At 47.5% G+C, this 18275-nt stretch overlaps 6 protein-coding genes across 6 annotated transcripts; 4 read left to right on the top strand and 2 right to left on the bottom strand.

Annotated features, from left to right (window-relative positions):
* Positions 1–2: 2 nt before the first annotated feature.
* Positions 3–3317, top strand: BDV38DRAFT_136190 (TFIIH/NER complex ATPase/helicase subunit SSL2). The gene is made up of 4 exons (XM_032051366.1): positions 3–465; positions 517–627; positions 681–3192; positions 3259–3317. The coding sequence occupies exons 1-3, from the start codon at positions 438–440 to the stop codon at positions 3014–3016; spliced, it is 2475 nt and encodes an 824-aa protein (XP_031911577.1). The 5' UTR covers positions 3–437; the 3' UTR covers positions 3017–3192; positions 3259–3317.
* A 123-nt stretch (positions 3318–3440) lies between these two features.
* BDV38DRAFT_284778 (uncharacterized protein) lies at positions 3441–3763 on the bottom strand (the record flags this gene model as incomplete). Its single annotated transcript, XM_032060343.1, has 2 exons — positions 3441–3471; positions 3543–3763. 2 exons carry the CDS (start codon positions 3761–3763, stop codon positions 3441–3443), a joined length of 252 nt encoding a protein of 83 aa, XP_031911576.1.
* A 2675-nt stretch (positions 3764–6438) lies between these two features.
* On the top strand, positions 6439–8749 carry BDV38DRAFT_136039 (questin oxidase family protein). The gene is made up of 5 exons (XM_032051365.1): positions 6439–7117; positions 7185–7487; positions 7563–7922; positions 7984–8394; positions 8448–8749. The coding sequence occupies exons 1-5, from the start codon at positions 6685–6687 to the stop codon at positions 8540–8542; spliced, it is 1602 nt and encodes a 533-aa protein (XP_031911575.1). The 5' UTR covers positions 6439–6684; the 3' UTR covers positions 8543–8749.
* Positions 8482–10893, top strand: BDV38DRAFT_136031 (uncharacterized protein). Its single transcript, XM_032051364.1, has one exon. It carries the CDS (start codon positions 8956–8958, stop codon positions 10438–10440), a length of 1485 nt encoding a protein of 494 aa, XP_031911574.1. The 5' UTR covers positions 8482–8955; the 3' UTR covers positions 10441–10893.
* Positions 10631–13787, bottom strand: BDV38DRAFT_294534 (glutamine-dependent NAD(+) synthetase; the record flags this gene model as incomplete). Its single annotated transcript, XM_032062519.1, has 14 exons — positions 10631–10941; positions 11000–11417; positions 11500–11542; positions 11617–11620; positions 11667–12001; positions 12060–12472; positions 12524–12688; positions 12741–12854; positions 12894–12919; positions 12995–13159; positions 13249–13307; positions 13357–13507; positions 13564–13682; positions 13759–13787. The coding sequence occupies 14 exons, from the start codon at positions 13785–13787 to the stop codon at positions 10832–10834; spliced, it is 2151 nt and encodes a 716-aa protein (XP_031911573.1). The 3' UTR covers positions 10631–10831.
* A 464-nt stretch (positions 13788–14251) lies between these two features.
* Positions 14252–15608, top strand: BDV38DRAFT_272705 (NAD(+) diphosphatase; the record flags this gene model as incomplete). The annotated part of the gene is made up of 3 exons (XM_032057534.1): positions 14252–14348; positions 14402–14848; positions 14902–15608. The coding sequence occupies 3 exons, from the start codon at positions 14252–14254 to the stop codon at positions 15606–15608; spliced, it is 1251 nt and encodes a 416-aa protein (XP_031911572.1).
* Positions 15609–18275: the final 2667 nt, after the last annotated feature.

Raw genomic sequence — 18275 nt, 5'->3', positions numbered from 1 at the left:
AGGAAAAATGAAGCTGGAGTGGAAACTACGTCAACAGACTTAACACTCGGCCGAAGGTCGGAAGGCCGCTTGGCTCTTAAGCCCGTTGCTGTGCCACCGGCCAACCAGCCACCACTTCTGCCTTCGCCACATATTTTGGCCTCAGGCGTTAACAACGTCGGAGTAAAGTCATCGATCTACCAGATTACATCTGATTTTCATCCCCTTCACCTTTCTCCTTCCCTACATCCCCTTCAACCCCCTTATCGCTTCCGGCTTCTCTCAACTTTACACTAGCTGGACGGTACTGCTCGTATTCTAAAAGAGGAACCTTTAGATTTGCTTGGAACTCTGCTGAGGCGCTGGTAGCCTCGAAGTATGCACACTCGTTTTGGCATAACATCAGCACAATAGACAATAGACATCGGTTTCAGGGGATTATAACACAATACAACAATATGCCTGTTAAGCGCAAGGCAACCGACAGTATGGTTCCCACCCTGGGATCAGGTAGATGACAGGGCTGACCTTCGTTAGGCGGTCGGTCAAGTAGAGCTTCGAAGCGCGCAACTCCTGTTCCTGACATCCAGGATGTCGATAGTAGCGATGAGTTTTCCGAATATGACCCAAAGGAAGATAGCCTGAAAGGTATAAAAAGTGGACCTCTTGAAAAGTAACCACAGGTGCTGACTTTCTTCAAGAGGTCGTCGACAAGTTCTCCCTCGAATCGTTCAGTAACAAGAAGAGCTCCGCCGTACAGAAGCAGGATCCAAATTTCGGCTACAAGGACTTTTCGTCGCTCCCTCTGAAACCAGACCACGCAAACCGTCCGCTATGGATCGACCCCTTGAAAGGAACCATCACGTTGGAGAGCTTCTCGCCCTTGGCTCCCCAGGCGCAGGATTTCCTGACCACCATCGCCGAACCGCTGTCACGTCCGACCCATCTGCACGAATACAGGTTGACGGGAAACAGTTTGTATGCGGCTGTCTCGGTTGGTCTTCAGCCTCAGGATATCATCAACTTCCTTGACCGGTTGTCGAAGACCCCCCTCCCGGATACTATTAAATCCTTCATCATCGATTTTACGAAGTCATACGGAAAGATCAAGGTCGTGTTGAAACATAATCGCTTCTTCGTGGAAAGTACCGACCCATCCATGTTGCAAATGCTTCTGCAGGATGAAGTCATTGGGGCTCAGAGGGTCCAGGGCGGGTCAGCCGATATCATTCAGCAGGCCGCTCCCAAGATGGGAGGACTTGTTATCCCTGGTACCAAGGATGCAGCAGGCGTGAAGCAGAGCACGGATCAGCAGCAGCCGGCAGAGGAAAACCAAGGAGAGAAGCGCCAGGAGGATGATTTACTTTTGGCCATTCGCGATGAAGATGACGATGAAGAGCAAGCTCAGGTTCACAGCTTTGAAATTCCGAATGAAGCAGTTGAACCTGTCAAGGCTCGCTGCCAGGCAATGGGCTGCCCGGCATTAGAGGAGTATGACTTCCGCAACGATGAGATCAATCCCACGTTGGATATCGACCTGAAACCGCAGGCGCGAATCCGAAGTTATCAGGAGAAGAGTTTAAGTAAGATGTTCGGTAATGGACGTGCTAAGAGCGGTATCATTGTCCTTCCTTGTGGTGCCGGAAAGACTCTAGTTGGTATCACGGCTGCTTGCACTATCAAGAAGGGTACAATCATTCTTTGTACCAGCTCCATGTCTGTAGTTCAATGGAGAAATGAGTTCCTACGGTGGTCGAATATCGACCCAGGCGATATTGCCGTTTTCACCTCTGACAACAAGGAAAAGTTCCGCAGATCGACCGGTATCATTGTTTCGACATATTCAATGGTTTCCCAAACAAGAGCCCGGTCGCATGATGCGCAGAAAATGATGGACTGGATCCAGTCGCGTGAATGGGGTCTAATGATTCTTGACGAGGTGCACGTGGTGCCTGCATCTATGTTCCGTAAAGTTACATCGGCTATCGCGACCCAAAGCAAGCTCGGTTTGACTGCGACCCTCTTGCGTGAAGATGACAAGATTAAGGATTTGAACTTTTTGATTGGCCCAAAGTTATACGAAGCTAACTGGATGGAACTTGCAGAGCAAGGACACATTGCCAAAGTCCAATGCGCTGAGGTGTGGTGTCCTATGACTACGGAGTTTTATTCCGAGTACATGAGAGAGAAGTCAAGGAAGGCAGCCTTACTCTACATTATGAACCCCCGAAAGTTCCAGGCTTGTCAATTCCTCATCGACTACCATGAAAAGCGTGGAGACAAGGTTATCGTGTTCTCTGATAATGTCTATGCTCTCGAGCGTTATGCCCTTAAGTTGAACAAGGCCTACATTTATGGTGGCACTCCCCAAAATGAGCGTATGCGGATTTTGGAGAACTTTCAGCACAACGAGCAAGTCAACACCATCTTTCTGTCGAAGATTGGGGACACATCCTTGGATTTACCTGAGGCAACCTGTCTAATTCAGATCTCATCACATTACGGTTCTCGTCGTCAAGAAGCTCAACGGCTGGGCCGAATTTTGCGAGCTAAGCGTCGTAATGATGAGGGCTTCAATGCATTCTTCTACTCTCTTGTCTCAAAGGACACGGACGAGATGTTCTATTCTTCCAAACGACAAGCTTTCCTTGTCGACCAAGGCTACGCGTTCAAAGTTATCACACATCTCCAAGGCATTGAAAATCTGGAGGGTCTCGCTTATGCAACCCCCGGTGAACGGCGCGAGCTTTTACAGGAGGTTATGCTGCAAAATGAAACGTCTGCGGATGTTGAAGCCGTAACTGATGACTTGTTCTCTGAACGCTCTGGTGGTCCAAGGGCTAAGAAGGGAGCCGTCAAACGCAGTGCCGCCACTCTTAGCGGTTTGGCAGGTGGAGAGGACATGGCATATATCGAGTACAACAAGAGCAGGAACAAGCAACTGAAGGACAAAGTGGGACACCACCCACTGTTCCGCAAGATAGAGCGGGAGCGTCAGAAGAGGAAGAAGGAAATGGAGGAGTTTGGCATGCATTGATTGGGATGCCAATACAATTTCAGATGGAAACCAGTTTCGTTCATCAGATTGGCACTTTTTCTCCTGGTAATAGGGTTGCACTGGTCATATATCTGTTTGGAAAAGCAGTTTGCATCAAATCACAAAGTACACATGATAAACTTATAATAATCTGACAAAATACATCCCATATCCATGTATGTATATTCTTACAAGTTGAACTAAGCTAGATAGTTAAAACTGAACAATATCCCATTACCAAGTGACAGGCTCAACAAGGCTAATTTTAACCGCCCGCAGCACTTATGACCGTGTATATACAAGCTAAGGACTCTATTCAATGGAACAGAAAAGCTATTTCAGAGGCTATCGAGACGTCACGACGGCTGCGTCCTCTATTCTTTCCTTTCTTTTCATCCATATCGTATATTCCCCGCACGATAGCCTACAATAGCGATGATTCCCCTGCACGCAGCCTGGTTTAAAAGCCGTTAGTTCATCCTGGCTAGAAGGTACTTCAAGGTAAGTAGTATACCGACAATATTACAGCGGGACAATGGTGCCAACGGTGGGACTCGGAGTAGGAGTCAAAGCGACACTGGAACTGGCAGCGCTGGCACTGGGGCTAGCACTCGCTTCAGCGCTGACTTTGCCGTGGGGTCTGTTGAAGATGTTGAGAATACCCCCCATCCAGTCGGGGTTGATGGCGGCCGGGGCAGCGAGGGCGCTGGTTGCGAAGGCGGTGATTACGAAGGTGAAGAAACGCATTGTCGCAGTATATTGAGGTTGAATGAGTGGATTTGGTTCAAGTTGTGAGTGTAGGAGTTTAAAGAGAGACTGACTGGATAGCTTGTTGGCCAACTTTTCAGGCGGTAGACCTTGAGCCCTTATATGTTCTATCTTAATATACTATATATTATTGAAATTATTGTATTAATCAATGCCACAAGGGCCCGCTGTTACTTAGGTGTATAAAAAGTAAACACTATAGTAGATCATAGTAATTCCCTGCGTGCTAACATTCGCATGTTAGTCTTTCCCAGGGAGAATGACCTTGTCATACTACATGCGTTATCCTTATTCTCAGAGCAAATAGTAGAGATATTAAGAAGCATGTCAAAGCGAGCTTGTCGATGGAAAACCTATAAACCGCGACCTTAGACCCACAGATCGTCGATAAATGAACCCTCCGACGTTTTAGACGGCGTTGCCAATGCCCTGGAAAAGAAAACCCACTGACGAAAGCCAGCCTGCCGACAAGACACTTGCTCCGCCACCATCTTTATCATCTACCTGATACACTCGGCCGCAATAGTTCCTCACGGTCCATTTTTGAAGATTCAGCCGGGATCTCCCGAGGTTCTTCAAGACATACACCGGTTTGAGGACCGGTATGCCCTTCCTATCGGATGTTTTAGGGGTAAAACTTCGGTGGAATTGCGTAGCTGGGCCGTGGTCTTCATATTTGGCTGTTAAAATGGATCAAGGGTCTCACATTCTATCTCGGGGCAAATCCAAGCCTTTTACCCCTAGTCTAGTGCTACAGGCTCTTTACCCTAATTGATGTGGGATCGTCCATAATTGACTCAACTATGGTTATCGAGCTGGAGACTCCAGGCTTCGTTTGTCTTGGAATGGGGCAGTGAACTGCTCTTGCGGACACGGCGATGGACACCGTGATCGACATTGTTTTCCGCACCTTTTTCTCTGAAGGATGAGCTCTGTGACTGAAGAATCGTATTACTTGTTCATCATGGTTCTCTGAGGCAAAGTACCCACTAGCTAAGAAGAAGCTATTATGGAGCTATCATGTTGTGGAAGACTCCTTGGCTTGCTCGAGTCATTTTGACGGCTTCACACGTACGAAGAAAGTGACTTTCTTCTTAGAGAATCTTCTCTTTTTCGGTGTATTTGCCTTCTTCGATAGTTGGGGTGTAGATAACTTCAGAATTAGATTACGACAGATTTCTACCATCCAATGAATGAGGGCTTGCTTTAGGGTTACTACTTAAGACTCTATATCCATACCATACCATCATCATCCTGGGCTCAATGATCGAGTAGTGCAACACATATTCTTGAGTCGACAGTTTAAGATGGGTGACAGGGCAGTTTTACACGTAAGAGAGCTTGTTTAGAGCATTTGACTACTGTAGGATGTGCTTTTGCTTCATAGGCCTCAACGAGGCAAAAATGTATGGCCTGGGATTATCCTAGTTACAATGGCATATCCCCTTTGAGAACACAAGTTCCAAGCTAAACCCGAACTGATATCCCGGAATTCTGAGAACAGCGACGAGGAAGCTAAGTTGACCTGAGAATCAGCTGAAGCTCATTAGATGACAACGTTTGCATTGGGGAGCTAAAGGGAAAGAGAGGCTGCAAAAAGAACTAACCTAAGTGTGTCTACAGAGTACTTAGAAAGAAACACAGCGCCCTTCGGCCGGGTTTCTGTCTAGATGGCAATACAAGAAGGTACAGCACCGCTGACACCCCTCCCAGGTGCAGCAGTAACTATCGAGACCAATACATGTAGGATGGACTTGTCTTAATTAGTCAGGAATCAGTTGCTCCCAGAGCATGTCTACATACAAGGGTTGCCATCCGGAAGGCTCATTCTTGATTGATAGGCACTTATTGGGGCCCTCGGGGCTGCAAGGTGTAGGGCGGGAAATTGAAGAATTGCTAGAGAGAGAAGCTTCATTATTAATAAAGTTAGAATTGCTATTGGTTAATTTAGACGATAGTACTCGAAGTAGTAGATTGATGAATGGCATTCATCGATGGGAGAGAGAAAGAAGAGGGCAGATAGTCAAAGGGGTTCATTTATATTCGAAGCTCGTCAGCTTCGGGGGCATCTCTGGGTTGAAGTTGATCGGCCACCGAGCTGGTCGTTACTGGAAGACACATCAGGCCATTGAGCCTGAGAGTGAGGAGATCCTTGAGGTACAGAGGAATCAGCAGAGGAGAAATATGCCCTCGACTGGCTCACGTGGTAGTAGGGATTTGCTCATCCCATGATTTAGCCGGAGAGTTCACGGTAGAATACTAGAATAGGCGTAAACTATGAAGATAAAATCAAAGGAAAGCACCTATCTTAACGTCATGATAGCTCCTATTATGTCTAGTTGTCTTGTTCAATAAATAAGTGGAGCGTTCGAGGAGCGATTCACGTCCACGAAACCATTTTGTACAGGCCCATTTGGAACTATTGGGATACTGAAGACCTTTTGGCTTTGAAAGATGCATACGGGTACCTATATCGAGTTCTCTAATGATAACTTACCAAAGCCCGAGGAGTTATGGCGAGGTGCGTAGTGAAGCTGTTGGATCAGCTAGTCCACAATGATAACTTGAATGGATAAATAAAATGTGTAAGCAGCCAAATCGAGAAGCGATCCAGACAACTTAACTCTCGTCAGAATTACTAGTAAATCCCTTAGCCTGCAGGTCCTTTTTGTTCAATACAACTACTAAAACACGAGAAATTGGTAAACCTTGCTTGTATGATTGGCTCTGGATTCCATATGACGTCGTTCGGGCGTCGCAAAGCCCCGAAGCCCGACTTGATTTGTACTCACGACTGCTGCCCCCGCATATTGATCTATACGCTAGTATGGCCGTCACACCAAAGATAAATAAGCCTGCGATAGACCAGGCTTTCCTGGTCATTACTCCGCCCCGCTTTTATGAATTGGAAAACCATCCGCATTGCATTGGCAGACTGTTGTCGCCAACCCGCTGGTACTACACAACGATCGTCGCTATTGCCGAGGAGGCTTCAAGGCATTCGTCCTCAGTGTTTGACTTCTCAACAATTTAGTTACGATCTTCCGGTTGTTCAACATTTTCGGCGGATCGTGTTCTCGTCACCTTTCAGCACAGTCGCGGTTGATTCTAACTATCGGGCAGCAGGGATTTGCCTTGCCTCTTCCGAAGCCACATACCGTATCGACGCTCTACGAAGCCCAATGGCCACAGCACGGAAAATTGAGCTGTCCACATCCGACTCCGGTGTCTACTCTACCGGGATTAGCGAGGACGCTGCTCGAGCTGCTAGCGAAGTCTTGCAGGAGAATCTAGAGAAGCACCACATTTATTTCAACGATTCCGGATTCCATAGTATGTTTCTCGATTTGATACCTCGTATTTATCGCTAGAGGAAAAAATTCCCATGCTAATGTAACAGACCATATCGTCCACCATATTCTAACCATATTTGCCCTTGGGGCTTCTCCACACGAGATTAGGGCCGCGTATGAGAGAAATACGAGTTACCAGAGGCCTGCTTTACCGGCCAATGACAGTGTGGTTCAGTCCTTATATGACCAGGCTCGGTTCAAAGAATGCCTTGGCAAACGAGATAACTACCCCAATCTCTTGGAATTTTTCCAACGTGAGATTGAAACAAAAGGGGTTGAAGACGTGGTTAAACAATACATTTTTGCCGGGGATGATATCGCGGAAGATATGCTTGTAAGATTGTTTGGAGGTGAGTGCATGCATGTCTCAGTCCAGTTGGCAATATTCCGTACGTATAGGACTTATTGTTGTTGGAATGCTTTAGGTCTCATTCATCCACTCATCCACTTGGGGTTCGGGATTGAGTTCAATCAGCCCGCCATCGTAGCAGAGGCCCTTGCCCAAGCTGCTACTCATGAGGACTGGACTGGCCCAATGTTCCTCTTACCCGCCGAAAAAGCAGCGGGGGGCATTGGCAAACCTGGAAAGAAAACATTGCTGCAAATCCTGGAGGAAATACGCAACAATGAAAAATTGGCTAGTTCCGCGCATTGGGAGGATGAGAATAGGATGAGGGACGGCGTCCTGGTACGGGCGCCTGATGAAATGATCAAATATGCTGCAGAATTCACCATCTCCGAGGATCAAATGGAGGAAAAGCTTGTCGAAATAGTCGACACGGTTGGTAAGTACCTACTGAGCCAGCGTCTGCATTAGCGGGTACTAATTGCAACGACATTTCGCAGCCTACTTCACAGCTGCTGCTCAAAGACCATCCAAGCAGGTTAAATTTGACTTCTTCTATATACATGGCATGAATGCGTCGATATTTCTCACCAAGTTCATCTCACTTCCGTGGCTAGATGCGCGCTCCAAGCTACGTCTCCTCGAATGGAAAGGACGATTGAACCTGCTGCTATATGTATCTCGCAATACACCCGAGCTATACCTCAATGATGTTACTCAGTATCAGGCTTCGAGGAAATGGGAGGAAATTTTCGCATATGCCAATGCACATCCAAGAGATGATGGACACATCAGTAAATTGGCCAGAGCCGTAGCGAACGGAGAGAGAGTCTGCCGTCCTTACGAGGCCAAAGCCAAAGAGTTGGGATTGACGATAACTGGCGATATGTGGCTAAAGATCGGGAATATGGGTAAGTTGAAGCTGAAACCCGTGCCTTGCAACCGTAGCTGATGACGGATATAGTGATGGATTCAACTTCCGACAAACATTCCGTGTGGGTCCGTTCAACCGGGTTTGATGCAGCGTGGGAGGAATTTGAAGACCGTTCCCGGCTTTGACCGTCCTTGACCGTTCTTGACTGTATGTTGCGCTTGTACGTCTGTATGTGTCATGTAGTGTAGCCCAGTCAGGCGATTAATGTGTATTTCGATGAGCGAATGTGAATCCGAGATTGTTTGTTATGTCTGTGATGGTAGTCGAGAAATGCATTTGCCATGTTTGCAGACATTTACATTTACTCACGTGGTGATTGTGGATTTATTAAGTGAGCAGGTGGGGCGATAAATCCCCAACAGCTTCATCGATCACCACGCTAACGCTTATTTTAGTATCATACATCCCCCATCCTCTTTTTTTCTTTTCTTTCTGAAATTTTATCCTGATCGAAATCCACTTGATCAATTTGACCTGTCTCTTGTTCTAGTATTGATCTATCCCCTTCTGAGACCCTTCTGCTGGAGAGCAACCAGCCATGGCAGGCGACGACAATTTAAACCGCGATAGAGATTCTTCTGCGCATAGCTCTCAACTATGGCCCGATGACGACAACCCGTTCGTTGCTTTCCGTCGCTTTGCCGACGAACAGATTTCCTCGATGTTACAGTCAGTAACGGGGCTGCCGTCGATGGTCACTGCCCCGCCACCCGATCATTGGTCTATTTTCGCAGACGACAGATACTACAAAGATGCGCATACTCGCCAAAGACAAAGCGGTGACGGCAACGAAGGGGACCTTTATGCGGGGTCAGAAACTGGCGCATCATCTGGATCAACTGATCATTCACCGTCGCGGTCGTGCTGGCCAGGATCAGATGATCCTTGGCAGTCCCATCGTACCAGAAGACAGAGTCCGCCTCACGATCCTTTCGATATCGACTTCTTTTTCGATTCCTTCTTCGATAGGTTCTGGTTCGATGACCGCGTTTCTTCCCGTTTCTTCCATCCATACGATAGGCCCCTGTTCTCAAGCATGGTAAACGATGAATCTCTGGCCTGGCCTGTTACCTACCTCATGTTCAGCCCTTACTCCCCTCTGCATTTGGAGCGTCAGGCACAATATCGGTCCAGTCGTGAACGTGGAGTATTCTCGTCTCTCATGTCTACTCTGAATCTTTCTGCTGAACACGATCCCGCAGAGCCCCAGTGGCGGGAGGCTTTTGAGGATCTTTTGCGACTTGAGAATGGCAAGCCTATGCTCGACAGGGACCCTGCAGACATCAGCAAGAGGGAATCGGGGAAGGACTGGCTACAGGGGCTGGTCAAACGCGGTAGTCTTGGGGATCGTTTCAAGTACATCTCTGGAACAGAAGGCCGACCGTGGTCGGCTATCACGTTCGATAATTCGAAGAACACAGAAGATGGCCGCAGTCTGGCCGAGGGGAAAGCCTCGAGTAATAGCGCAAAGGCGGAAATTAGTTGGGGTGACGCTGAGCCTGAGTCATTAACAGAGCTAGATATGTACGACCGTTTCCTTGCGGACATTGAAGCCCGTGAGCGGGAGTTCTTCAAGGATGCACAGGAAAGCCCTCTCCTGCGTCTTCTCTTTGAAGATAAATACAGAGTCCCAGATAACAGAGCATCGCTACGGAAAGAAAACCAGGCTGAAGACACGGAAAGCAGCCTAGACCAGGTGTCTGGCGAAAACCAGAAGACTGTTTCAGAGACAGACTCTCAATTGGCCACCAATATCTCTCCTGCGGAGACCAAGTCGGTGGCCGAGAAAAGTCGCTACGTCATATCCACAAGAAGTTCAACAGAGCGTATCCGACTTCCTGATGGATCGATTCAGTCAAAGACCGTAAAGACTCAGCGGTTCGCAGATGGCCGGGAAGAGAGCAATGAATTTGTCGAAGTGATCAATCCTCTGCAGGCTAGTAGGGAATCTACTAGTCCAGCTAGTCCAGAGGGAGCTCCAACTGATGAAAAACCAAGCGGCTGGTTCTGGAAGGGAAAATAGGTCGAGAGATCTCAGCTTCCCATCGTTACTTTTCTCATCATATTTTCTTTCACACTACTCTACTTTACCTACCCGCCTTTCATTCCTTTCCTATGTCTTGTCTGCTTAGCGCTGCGTTTTCTGAATTGGCGTCTTGTAAACTGTTCCTATTCCAATTTACCACATAACCTTTTTCAGATTGACTCATTGGCAAACATTATGCTAGTCACATTCATATATCCAACTCTTATGCCGTGTATTGGTTACCTGGCTATGCTAAGTCGTCTCTTCAAGGTGCAAATCTTCCAGATTTTACACATTTCAACTGATGTTCCATGGCATGTATCTCTTTAGTATATTCCTTCAACACATATGACCGCGTTTATATAACTGGTAGCTGAGCTAAATCCATCTAGTCTGCCTTGACGTTTTTCTTCTGTGCTTTGCCAGCAGTCCACCCCTTTGATTCCCAGTACTTGACGCTGTCTTCCATCTTCTTGTATGCCCATGTAAACGAGGGGTCTGGTGGCGCATTAGCAGGTTTTAGAAATTAACAACTCAACTGCAGAAGGCTACTTACACAAGAACTGTCGGAGGTCATGCCTGTTATCATCAGGAGAGTACTGTTCCGCATGATAACTAGGGGTAAGAACGGTCATCTTATGGCGGTTAATGGCATAATTGTAGAAGAAATGGCGTGTTTTCTCGTATATCTCGCGCGGGCTGTACTCATTACCCCACACATGGAGCAATCTTTCGTACATGGACCAAGGCCCTAGTTTTGCGATCTTACGCAGGTAGCCGAAAGTGGACAACTCAGCGTAAGTTACACCCATGTCCGCCTCGTCTGACTGGACGTACGTGGATGTTATCGGTTCCAGCTCGGCAGTTGGAGTGGCGTTCAGAAATTCGTGAAGAATAGGCAATTCAAACGAATCCCGAGACCAGGCGATGAATTTCTTCAGGTCGACTTTGCTGATAGAGCCAATTGGGTTTAACTAGTTTTAAAAATCTTACTGTTAGCATCAAATTCCACCATATGAAGAAGACCGCCAGAAAGGAGAAGGGGCTGAGGCATACATCGGCACTACTGGCATCATATTTGGTTAAATAGCCACGTAAACTGTACATTTCAGTCAGTATTGGACAAGATCTAAACATGAGTACACGGGGCCAAAGGAGTCAAGCTGTATATACCACTCTGCTGACAGTTAGCGAATTCCAGTATGTTAGGAGAAATTAATTACCATCTACATTTGATGATGCCAGAACAAGCAGTCCACCTCCACCTGGCCGCTGCCGGACTGTAGGAAGCAAAGATGCAAACAGGTACGAAAGCACCATTCTTAAGCGGGCTTGAACGTTCTGTAGCGCTTGGTTTTCTGCCCGGCTACCACCATGGACCTTGAACTTAGGCTGGAAGTTGGTAACCATGGTGAATAAATTCGTCAAGGAAGTTACAACTGTATCAAAGTTAAAGTCGATATGATAGGATCCAATGTCGGTTGCGAGCCTCTTTGACCGGTCCCTTGTCTCCTTGCTGGAATTTTGGGTGCCCATATAGCTGGTGTGAAAGATGCGACTAAGAGAGTATTAGAACCCTTGGACAGAGGATAGAAGGTTGGAAAGATCAGTCTTACTTGCACACTTCTTGACTCGTAGTAGGAAGCCAGGTGGTATCCGCAGGTTCAGCGCACAGCCTGCGGACATCTTTGATCACCTGCTCATTTCCTTCTGACACTGCCTTGATGACTTCCCTGCACATGGAGTGTACAATAATGGCAGTAGCACAGCTGTCAATACCACCACTCAGCGGAAGGAAGAATCCAGCGGCACCACTCCTTCGAAGGTAATCCCAAAGCCAACAAGCTGGACCGAGTGCAACTTCTTCTTCAGGAGCGTGGTAACGGGGCGCAATGGTCTCAGATGGGGCAAGACCGGGATCAGCCTCTTCATTTTGACGAGAAAGTCTCATATCGAGGTCAAGACGAACAAAGGGTGTTTGTTTGCTGGCTTGCATACCACGACTAGCACTTGAACGATACGTCCGAACCTATCCGAAATTAGGTTTTCGCTATAGGAGCCAGGATTTTGGGAGCCAGACCTCTTCTATATCGACTGTAGCTGTAACAACCTCGACATCATTCAAAGAGAATTGAGACCCCTGGGCCACGATATTGCCATTGACGACGATCATTGCACAGCCATCGTAATACAGCCTGTCACCATCGCAGCCTTGCTGGTTCGCATAAAGATAAATGCCTCCACTCTAAAAAGCCGTCAGCCTGCGGGGTTGATACTATTTTTGCGGGCAAGTTCACCAATTTCGTAGCTTGTGTAACCAAGTTGATACGGGTGTCAAGCTTCCTTAACTCATGGTGGCTTCCTGACGAATTGGAGATGATTTCCACACCTATCAGAGAGGTCAGCGGTCTCTACTAGAAAAGAGCTTCATGGTGCAATGATGGTCATACCGGCAAGACCGTAAGGAATATGAGGCCTACACATAAGTTAGCATGATATCCACAAGTACGTGGTCAGAGTGCGTACCCGTTAGGAGTGAATAGCTCTTCACAGGTCTCTAAACCTAGACAAGTATCTCTTGTGCTGATGACCGCATCTCCGAAAGGAACTTTATACTGGCCTGTTATTTTGCCAACGATTGATTCAAGATAATAATCTTCAATCTCTTGGGGGCGCTGCCAAGGAGTAAAATACCGCATCTCCCTATAGTTTCCATCTGATTGAGCCACAAACGTTAGCGAAGAATAGCTTGAGATATGCACAAGAATACGACGAGTTGTTGAGATGAGGAAGACATAGACAAACCGTTGGCGAGCCACATCTTCGGGCGAATAAGAATGATCTTGCGGTTGTAAAAGATGACGCTTTTAAAATATTAGCACGGCTCTGTTTACTAACTTGAAAACCACCCACCGGCAATTGTATCGCACATTCCTATGCCGAACAGGCATACCTACGTCCACTACAATGTCCTGACAGTCAACGTGGTCAATGATGCGAGCCAACATCTCCCACGAATGGAGGAACGTATCGCCCTCAAGAAATCCATCAAGAACACCATATCCTAAACAGAAATATCAACGCAACGAGCTTTGTAGTCATGGCAAATGCTCATATTACCGGTGATTTCAAGTTCAGGACCGACGCGCAAAGTAGCTCCGGCTTTCTTAGCCTGGCGGATACTCTCAATAATTCGTTCGCAGTTGCCTTCAAAATCAAGGGCCCATTGATTAAGGGAGCTAATGGGGGAAGACAAATCAGCCCAACCTTGCAATTAGATGGCGCAATGAATTGCTCGAATGTAGTAGTACCTACCATGTTGCAAGAGTGACAAGGTGGCCCATGTTGGATGAACGGGGATTATCTCAATTAGTGACCAATTTCCAATCACTAGATCCAGAACCGGGATCTTGTCAGCAGATTGTTCAAAACGCACACAAGAAACATGTCATTCGAGCTTTCCCGGCGATAAGAATCAAGTTGGAGATGGCCGACAATGACGCACGTCACGTGTGTGGGGAGCTTCCCCTCGTACCCCGCTGTGGTTTTGGTATTACAGGAACATCCATAATAAAGATCTCTGGAATGCACACAGCGATGGTATCGGGAATACGTCACTTCCCGCCATGTTGATCCTCGGATAAGTTATAAGAGGCAGCTGATTAATCACTCGTTATCAGGGCGTCTACATTTGCGCTTGCGATTTCAACTCTGCTTCCCCCTCCTCTTTTTTACACCCTATAGAATTACAGGTATAGATTTTTCACGCCAATTCGCTTACTGACCTAGCTCATACATAAGATTCATTATGACCAGTCACCCCCAGATCCCCACTCCTGCCCATACGCAAGCTGAGTCAATGCTGTCTCGACAGTTTGGGAGAGAAACCGTAAACTACTTCTCCAGTAGGCCTCCCCGCCTCTGATTGAACAGCCTGTCTCGATACTAATATTACTAGGCTCGCCTCTAAACCGGCTCTCGTTCCTACGAACCGAGCATGCTTTTCTTTCGGCAGCTATCAGGCATCCTTCCACTCGCTTCGTACTTCTGAAGGATCTTGCACCCCTTACAAAGTCTCCTTCTGAATTGTACTATGCTCACTATAATGAAGTCGAAAAGCTTGTTCCTGAGACGATCTATGATAAGACAGAAGAGGAGACGATCAAGGAATATGACTCTCGGAAAACCACCGCGCAGCTAATCTTCCTTGGACTGGACGAGAGCCGTAAGCAAGATGGGCTCGCTTGGAAGATCTATACCGGTGCTCCTTTCTTTGCTCTCGACGTAACCCCTAAGGGAGATGAAGAGCAACAGACCAATTCCAAAGCTGTGATTAGTGCTATGGAAGAAAAAGGATTGAGTTTCTTCCAGTCGAGAGTGGTCATGACCTTTTCAGCTGACGAAGGTAAGCTTTGCTGAGATCTAGAGAGCAGACTTCGTTTACTCACTGCATCCCAGCTGCCATTTACGCCCAGTCTCGCGCTCTCATGGACTGGAACAACCGCAATAGCTTCTGTGGCACCTGCGGTCATCCTACGCTCTCTGTAAATTCTGGTACCAAGCGTGCCTGTCCACCTACAGACGTTGCCCGTGTCGCGGAGGGAAAATCAGCCGAACGACCAGCCTGCAACACGCGCACTACCCTTTCCAATCTGTCCTTTCCACGTACCGATCCAACAATCATTGTGGCGGTTCTTTCAACCGATGCCAGGCGGGTCCTGCTTGGTCGCTCAAAACGCTATCCGCCTAACTGGTATTCAACTCTCGCCGGTTTCATCGAGCCAGCAGAGTCGGTTGAAGACGCTGTCCGGAGGGAGGTGTGGGAAGAGGCGGGCGTTACTCTATCCCGTGTCATTATTCACTCATCCCAACCTTGGCCCTATCCAGCAAATCTCATGATTGGAGCAATCGCACAGGTTAGCGATCCTGCTCATGAAACGATCAACCTAAGCCACGATCCTGAGCTGGAAGATGCGAAATGGTTTGACGTCGAGGAAGTCGAGGAGGCTTTAAGAATAGGGGTAAGTGCGTTGGGTGATAAGGCTGGTCCGGAGTACAAAGAGGGGGGGTTGAGGCTTCCGCCGCCAACTGCTATCGCGAATCAATTGATCAGAGCTGCTGTCAACATGGATCTCTTGGCAGGAGACAAGTGTTCTAAAATGTAGGCGCCGAGTTCTTTGAAATTCTGCATCCTGTCTGTTTGCCTTTGCCGTCTCTGTACCCATGTTTTGATATCATAGACTACAGCATAGAGTGACTTGCTTCGAATGTGATGATTGGGCGAGTACCATCTTGTGCCATGAAAAGACCTTGGACAAAAATTGTGCCGTTCATTTTCCAGTCCAAGACCTAGACTGGACAACTTGCCATGAAGGCTTATATACAAAAATCAAAAATAAAGAGTCAACAAACCCGTCGAGCGTGAAAGATCCAATCCGATACACCAGTTTTCTTCATAAATTGGCATAAACGGTTCCGTCTCGCAGTTCGTGTATACTCTCTTTTCCAGACGGTGAGCCGACCTCGGTGTATCTCCTTCCATCCCTCAACTCGTGAATTGTTATTCTCCGATGGGACCTTTTGCCCCGCCGTGAACCCCGACTCGAGAAAGACGATTCACCGCGCACGTCGCGCAGTGTCGAGTCGACGCTCCCTGAATCGCTAAGTGCAGCGCTGCTAGTGGGTGTCCCTTCTCTACTTTCCCTGTTTATAGAGGCTTGTAGTTGGTTATCTGCCACCATGGCCATACCAGTTTCTTGGTACCATTGGCGCAGATTAGTGGCGCAGGCTTGCTCTTCGCTCCCGTATTCAACTGGAGGATCATGAGTCAGTGCTTTCTCATCGAAGCCCTTGAAAACAACCCAGGCACTGCTATCAACGCTGGCGAGCATTATCGAGCGGTTGGAACTCTTGACTCTAAAGTTGCGTAACAAGACAGCGTTCCCCTCTTCCACCGAAGGAAGTTCTACTTTGGAAGGCCGGGAAATTTGGGCGTAGAGCGTGGTTCCAGCCATAGATTGATCAGTGAGCTGAAGGGTTAGTGTAAAGTCCTTCTTCCCTGATGCCGTCTGGAAGAGGGGTTGGACTTCCAACACAACGGATATGGTATCTACCAATGCATTATAGTGATCGACAAGTGTGGCCAACGGAGCAAAATAGGAAGGTTTGCTGTGCAGGCCGGGATAATGGCGGTCTACTCCAATGAGGTGGACTTCATCTAAATCCCCAACAGATTCATCATCCGAATAAAGCTCATCTTCTTGGGTTTGGTCTTCATTGTAAGACGCTGGAGCTCCCACGTCCCCATCCGCAGAAAATTCTTCGGGTTCATGCTGTCCCTCCTGCGGGGTAGGGACAAGACGTGCTTCATGCTCAACCTCTTTAGCAATATTGACATGTTCCGCTGGCGTAGTTGTCTCAATTTGAATGGCGAGTGGCATTTCGTCTTGGAATCGCACCGTCGTTCTTCCTTGGACGTCTTCAGATGTAGAAGTGAAATCCATAGAGGGTTGACCAACTTCTACCAGTTGAGTATCCATCGATACCAAATGCTGCAATTGCGAAGGACTTTCTGAAACAGCCTCACGGGAATCGTGTGATGCCTGTGAAGACGAACTACCGTCAAGGAACAAACCTTGATCAATATTCTGGACGGCCTCAGGTATCTGCGTGAGAAGCCCAGTCCTAGGCTCAGCATAAATAGAATCTGGACGAGGCTCGTTTTCCACCTCTTTGTTTGCTTGTTCTTTAGCAAGGTCAATGTTTTGCAACTCCGGGTCGATCACTGTCTCCAATTCGTGTAAGGTAGTTCTAGAGTCGGAATGAGGTTCTTGAGCGGATGACATGATACATGCGCGATAATCAAGATTTTCCTGCTCAGAATCATGAGACGGGAACTTTATCGTATGCTGAGGCGTTGGTTGCTTATCAGTATTGGGGCCCGCATCCCTAATATCCATGGGCTGTGATACTGACACCTGCCCCCTTTTGGCCTCGGGTTGTCCTTCTATTGCTTCGTTTTCCGCTTTGTATTCCTCATGTATATCAACAAAGTCCTCATCGACCTTCTTGTCCCTCGTCCTTCCACTGTCAGATAGTTCGTCTACAACATGCTCAGCTCTTTGTTGTTCACCATTCACTCGTCCACATTCATCCTCCACCATCTCTTCTTCACTCTTATCTATCAGCTGCTCATCTTCTGAGTTCCCATCAGACCAATCTGAGCCCTCTTCATCCTCTGAGCTTTCAAAGTTGTCCGAACACCTTGATCTTAGGGAATCCTTTTCGGAAGCAGATGATTCAGGTTCGGATGACTCGATCTCCTGTGTACTGGCTTCATCTCTTGACGTGGTCATGGGGTAAGCCTGGGAAGCAGATGTGGCTTCATCTTCGCTGTCACTGTCTAGTACAATGACTTCCGGGTGCACTTTCTTCGTGGCAGGCGGCTGGATGGGTGTATCAACACTCATTTGGTCCGATACGATCTCTGAATCAGCACCATCATCGAAGTCATCTTCGTACATATCCTCGGCTTCTTCTTCTTCTTCTTCTTCTTCTTCTTCTTCTTCTTCTTCTTCTTCTTCTTCTTCTTCTTCTTCTTCTTCTTCTTCTTCTTCTTCTTCTTCTTCTTCCTCCTCCTCCTCCTCTTCTAACTCTTCATCATCCCATTCAGCTTTCAAGTCGTCCCTTTCCATTTCCTTGTTGTCTGCTTCTCCTTCCCTATCTGTTTCTTTAATCTCTTGAGCTTGTTCGTCCTCCAATTTTTCGTCCTCCTCTAGCTCCTCTTCAGGTTCACCCTTACTTCCTTCCTCGTCCCATTCGTCCTCTTCTTC

The sequence above is a fragment of the Aspergillus pseudotamarii genome, assembly GCF_009193445.1.
Source record: "Aspergillus pseudotamarii strain CBS 117625 unplaced genomic scaffold BDV38scaffold_42, whole genome shotgun sequence".
Lineage (NCBI taxonomy): Eukaryota > Fungi > Ascomycota > Eurotiomycetes > Eurotiales > Aspergillaceae > Aspergillus > Aspergillus pseudotamarii.
Note: the sequence above shows the minus strand (reverse complement) of the source record. Positions and strands in the feature narration are given on the sequence as shown.

Coding starts and splice junctions, on each gene's coding strand:
- BDV38DRAFT_136190 (XM_032051366.1), top strand. CDS start 438: ATGCCTGTTAAGCGCAAGGCAACCGACA. Junction 466..516: donor TAAGCGCAAGGCAACCGACA/GTATGGTTCCCA, acceptor GACCTTCGTTAG/GCGGTCGGTCAAGTAGAGCT. Junction 628..680: donor AAAGGAAGATAGCCTGAAAG/GTATAAAAAGTG, acceptor ACTTTCTTCAAG/AGGTCGTCGACAAGTTCTCC.
- BDV38DRAFT_136039 (XM_032051365.1), top strand. CDS start 6,685: ATGAATTGGAAAACCATCCGCATTGCATTGGCAGACTGTTGTCGCCAA. Junction 7,118..7,184: donor CAACGATTCCGGATTCCATA/GTATGTTTCTCG, acceptor CTAATGTAACAG/ACCATATCGTCCACCATATT. Junction 8,395..8,447: donor GCTAAAGATCGGGAATATGG/GTAAGTTGAAGC, acceptor TGACGGATATAG/TGATGGATTCAACTTCCGAC.
- BDV38DRAFT_136031 (XM_032051364.1), top strand. CDS start 8,956: ATGGCAGGCGACGACAATTTAAACCGCGATAGAGATTCTTCTGCGCAT.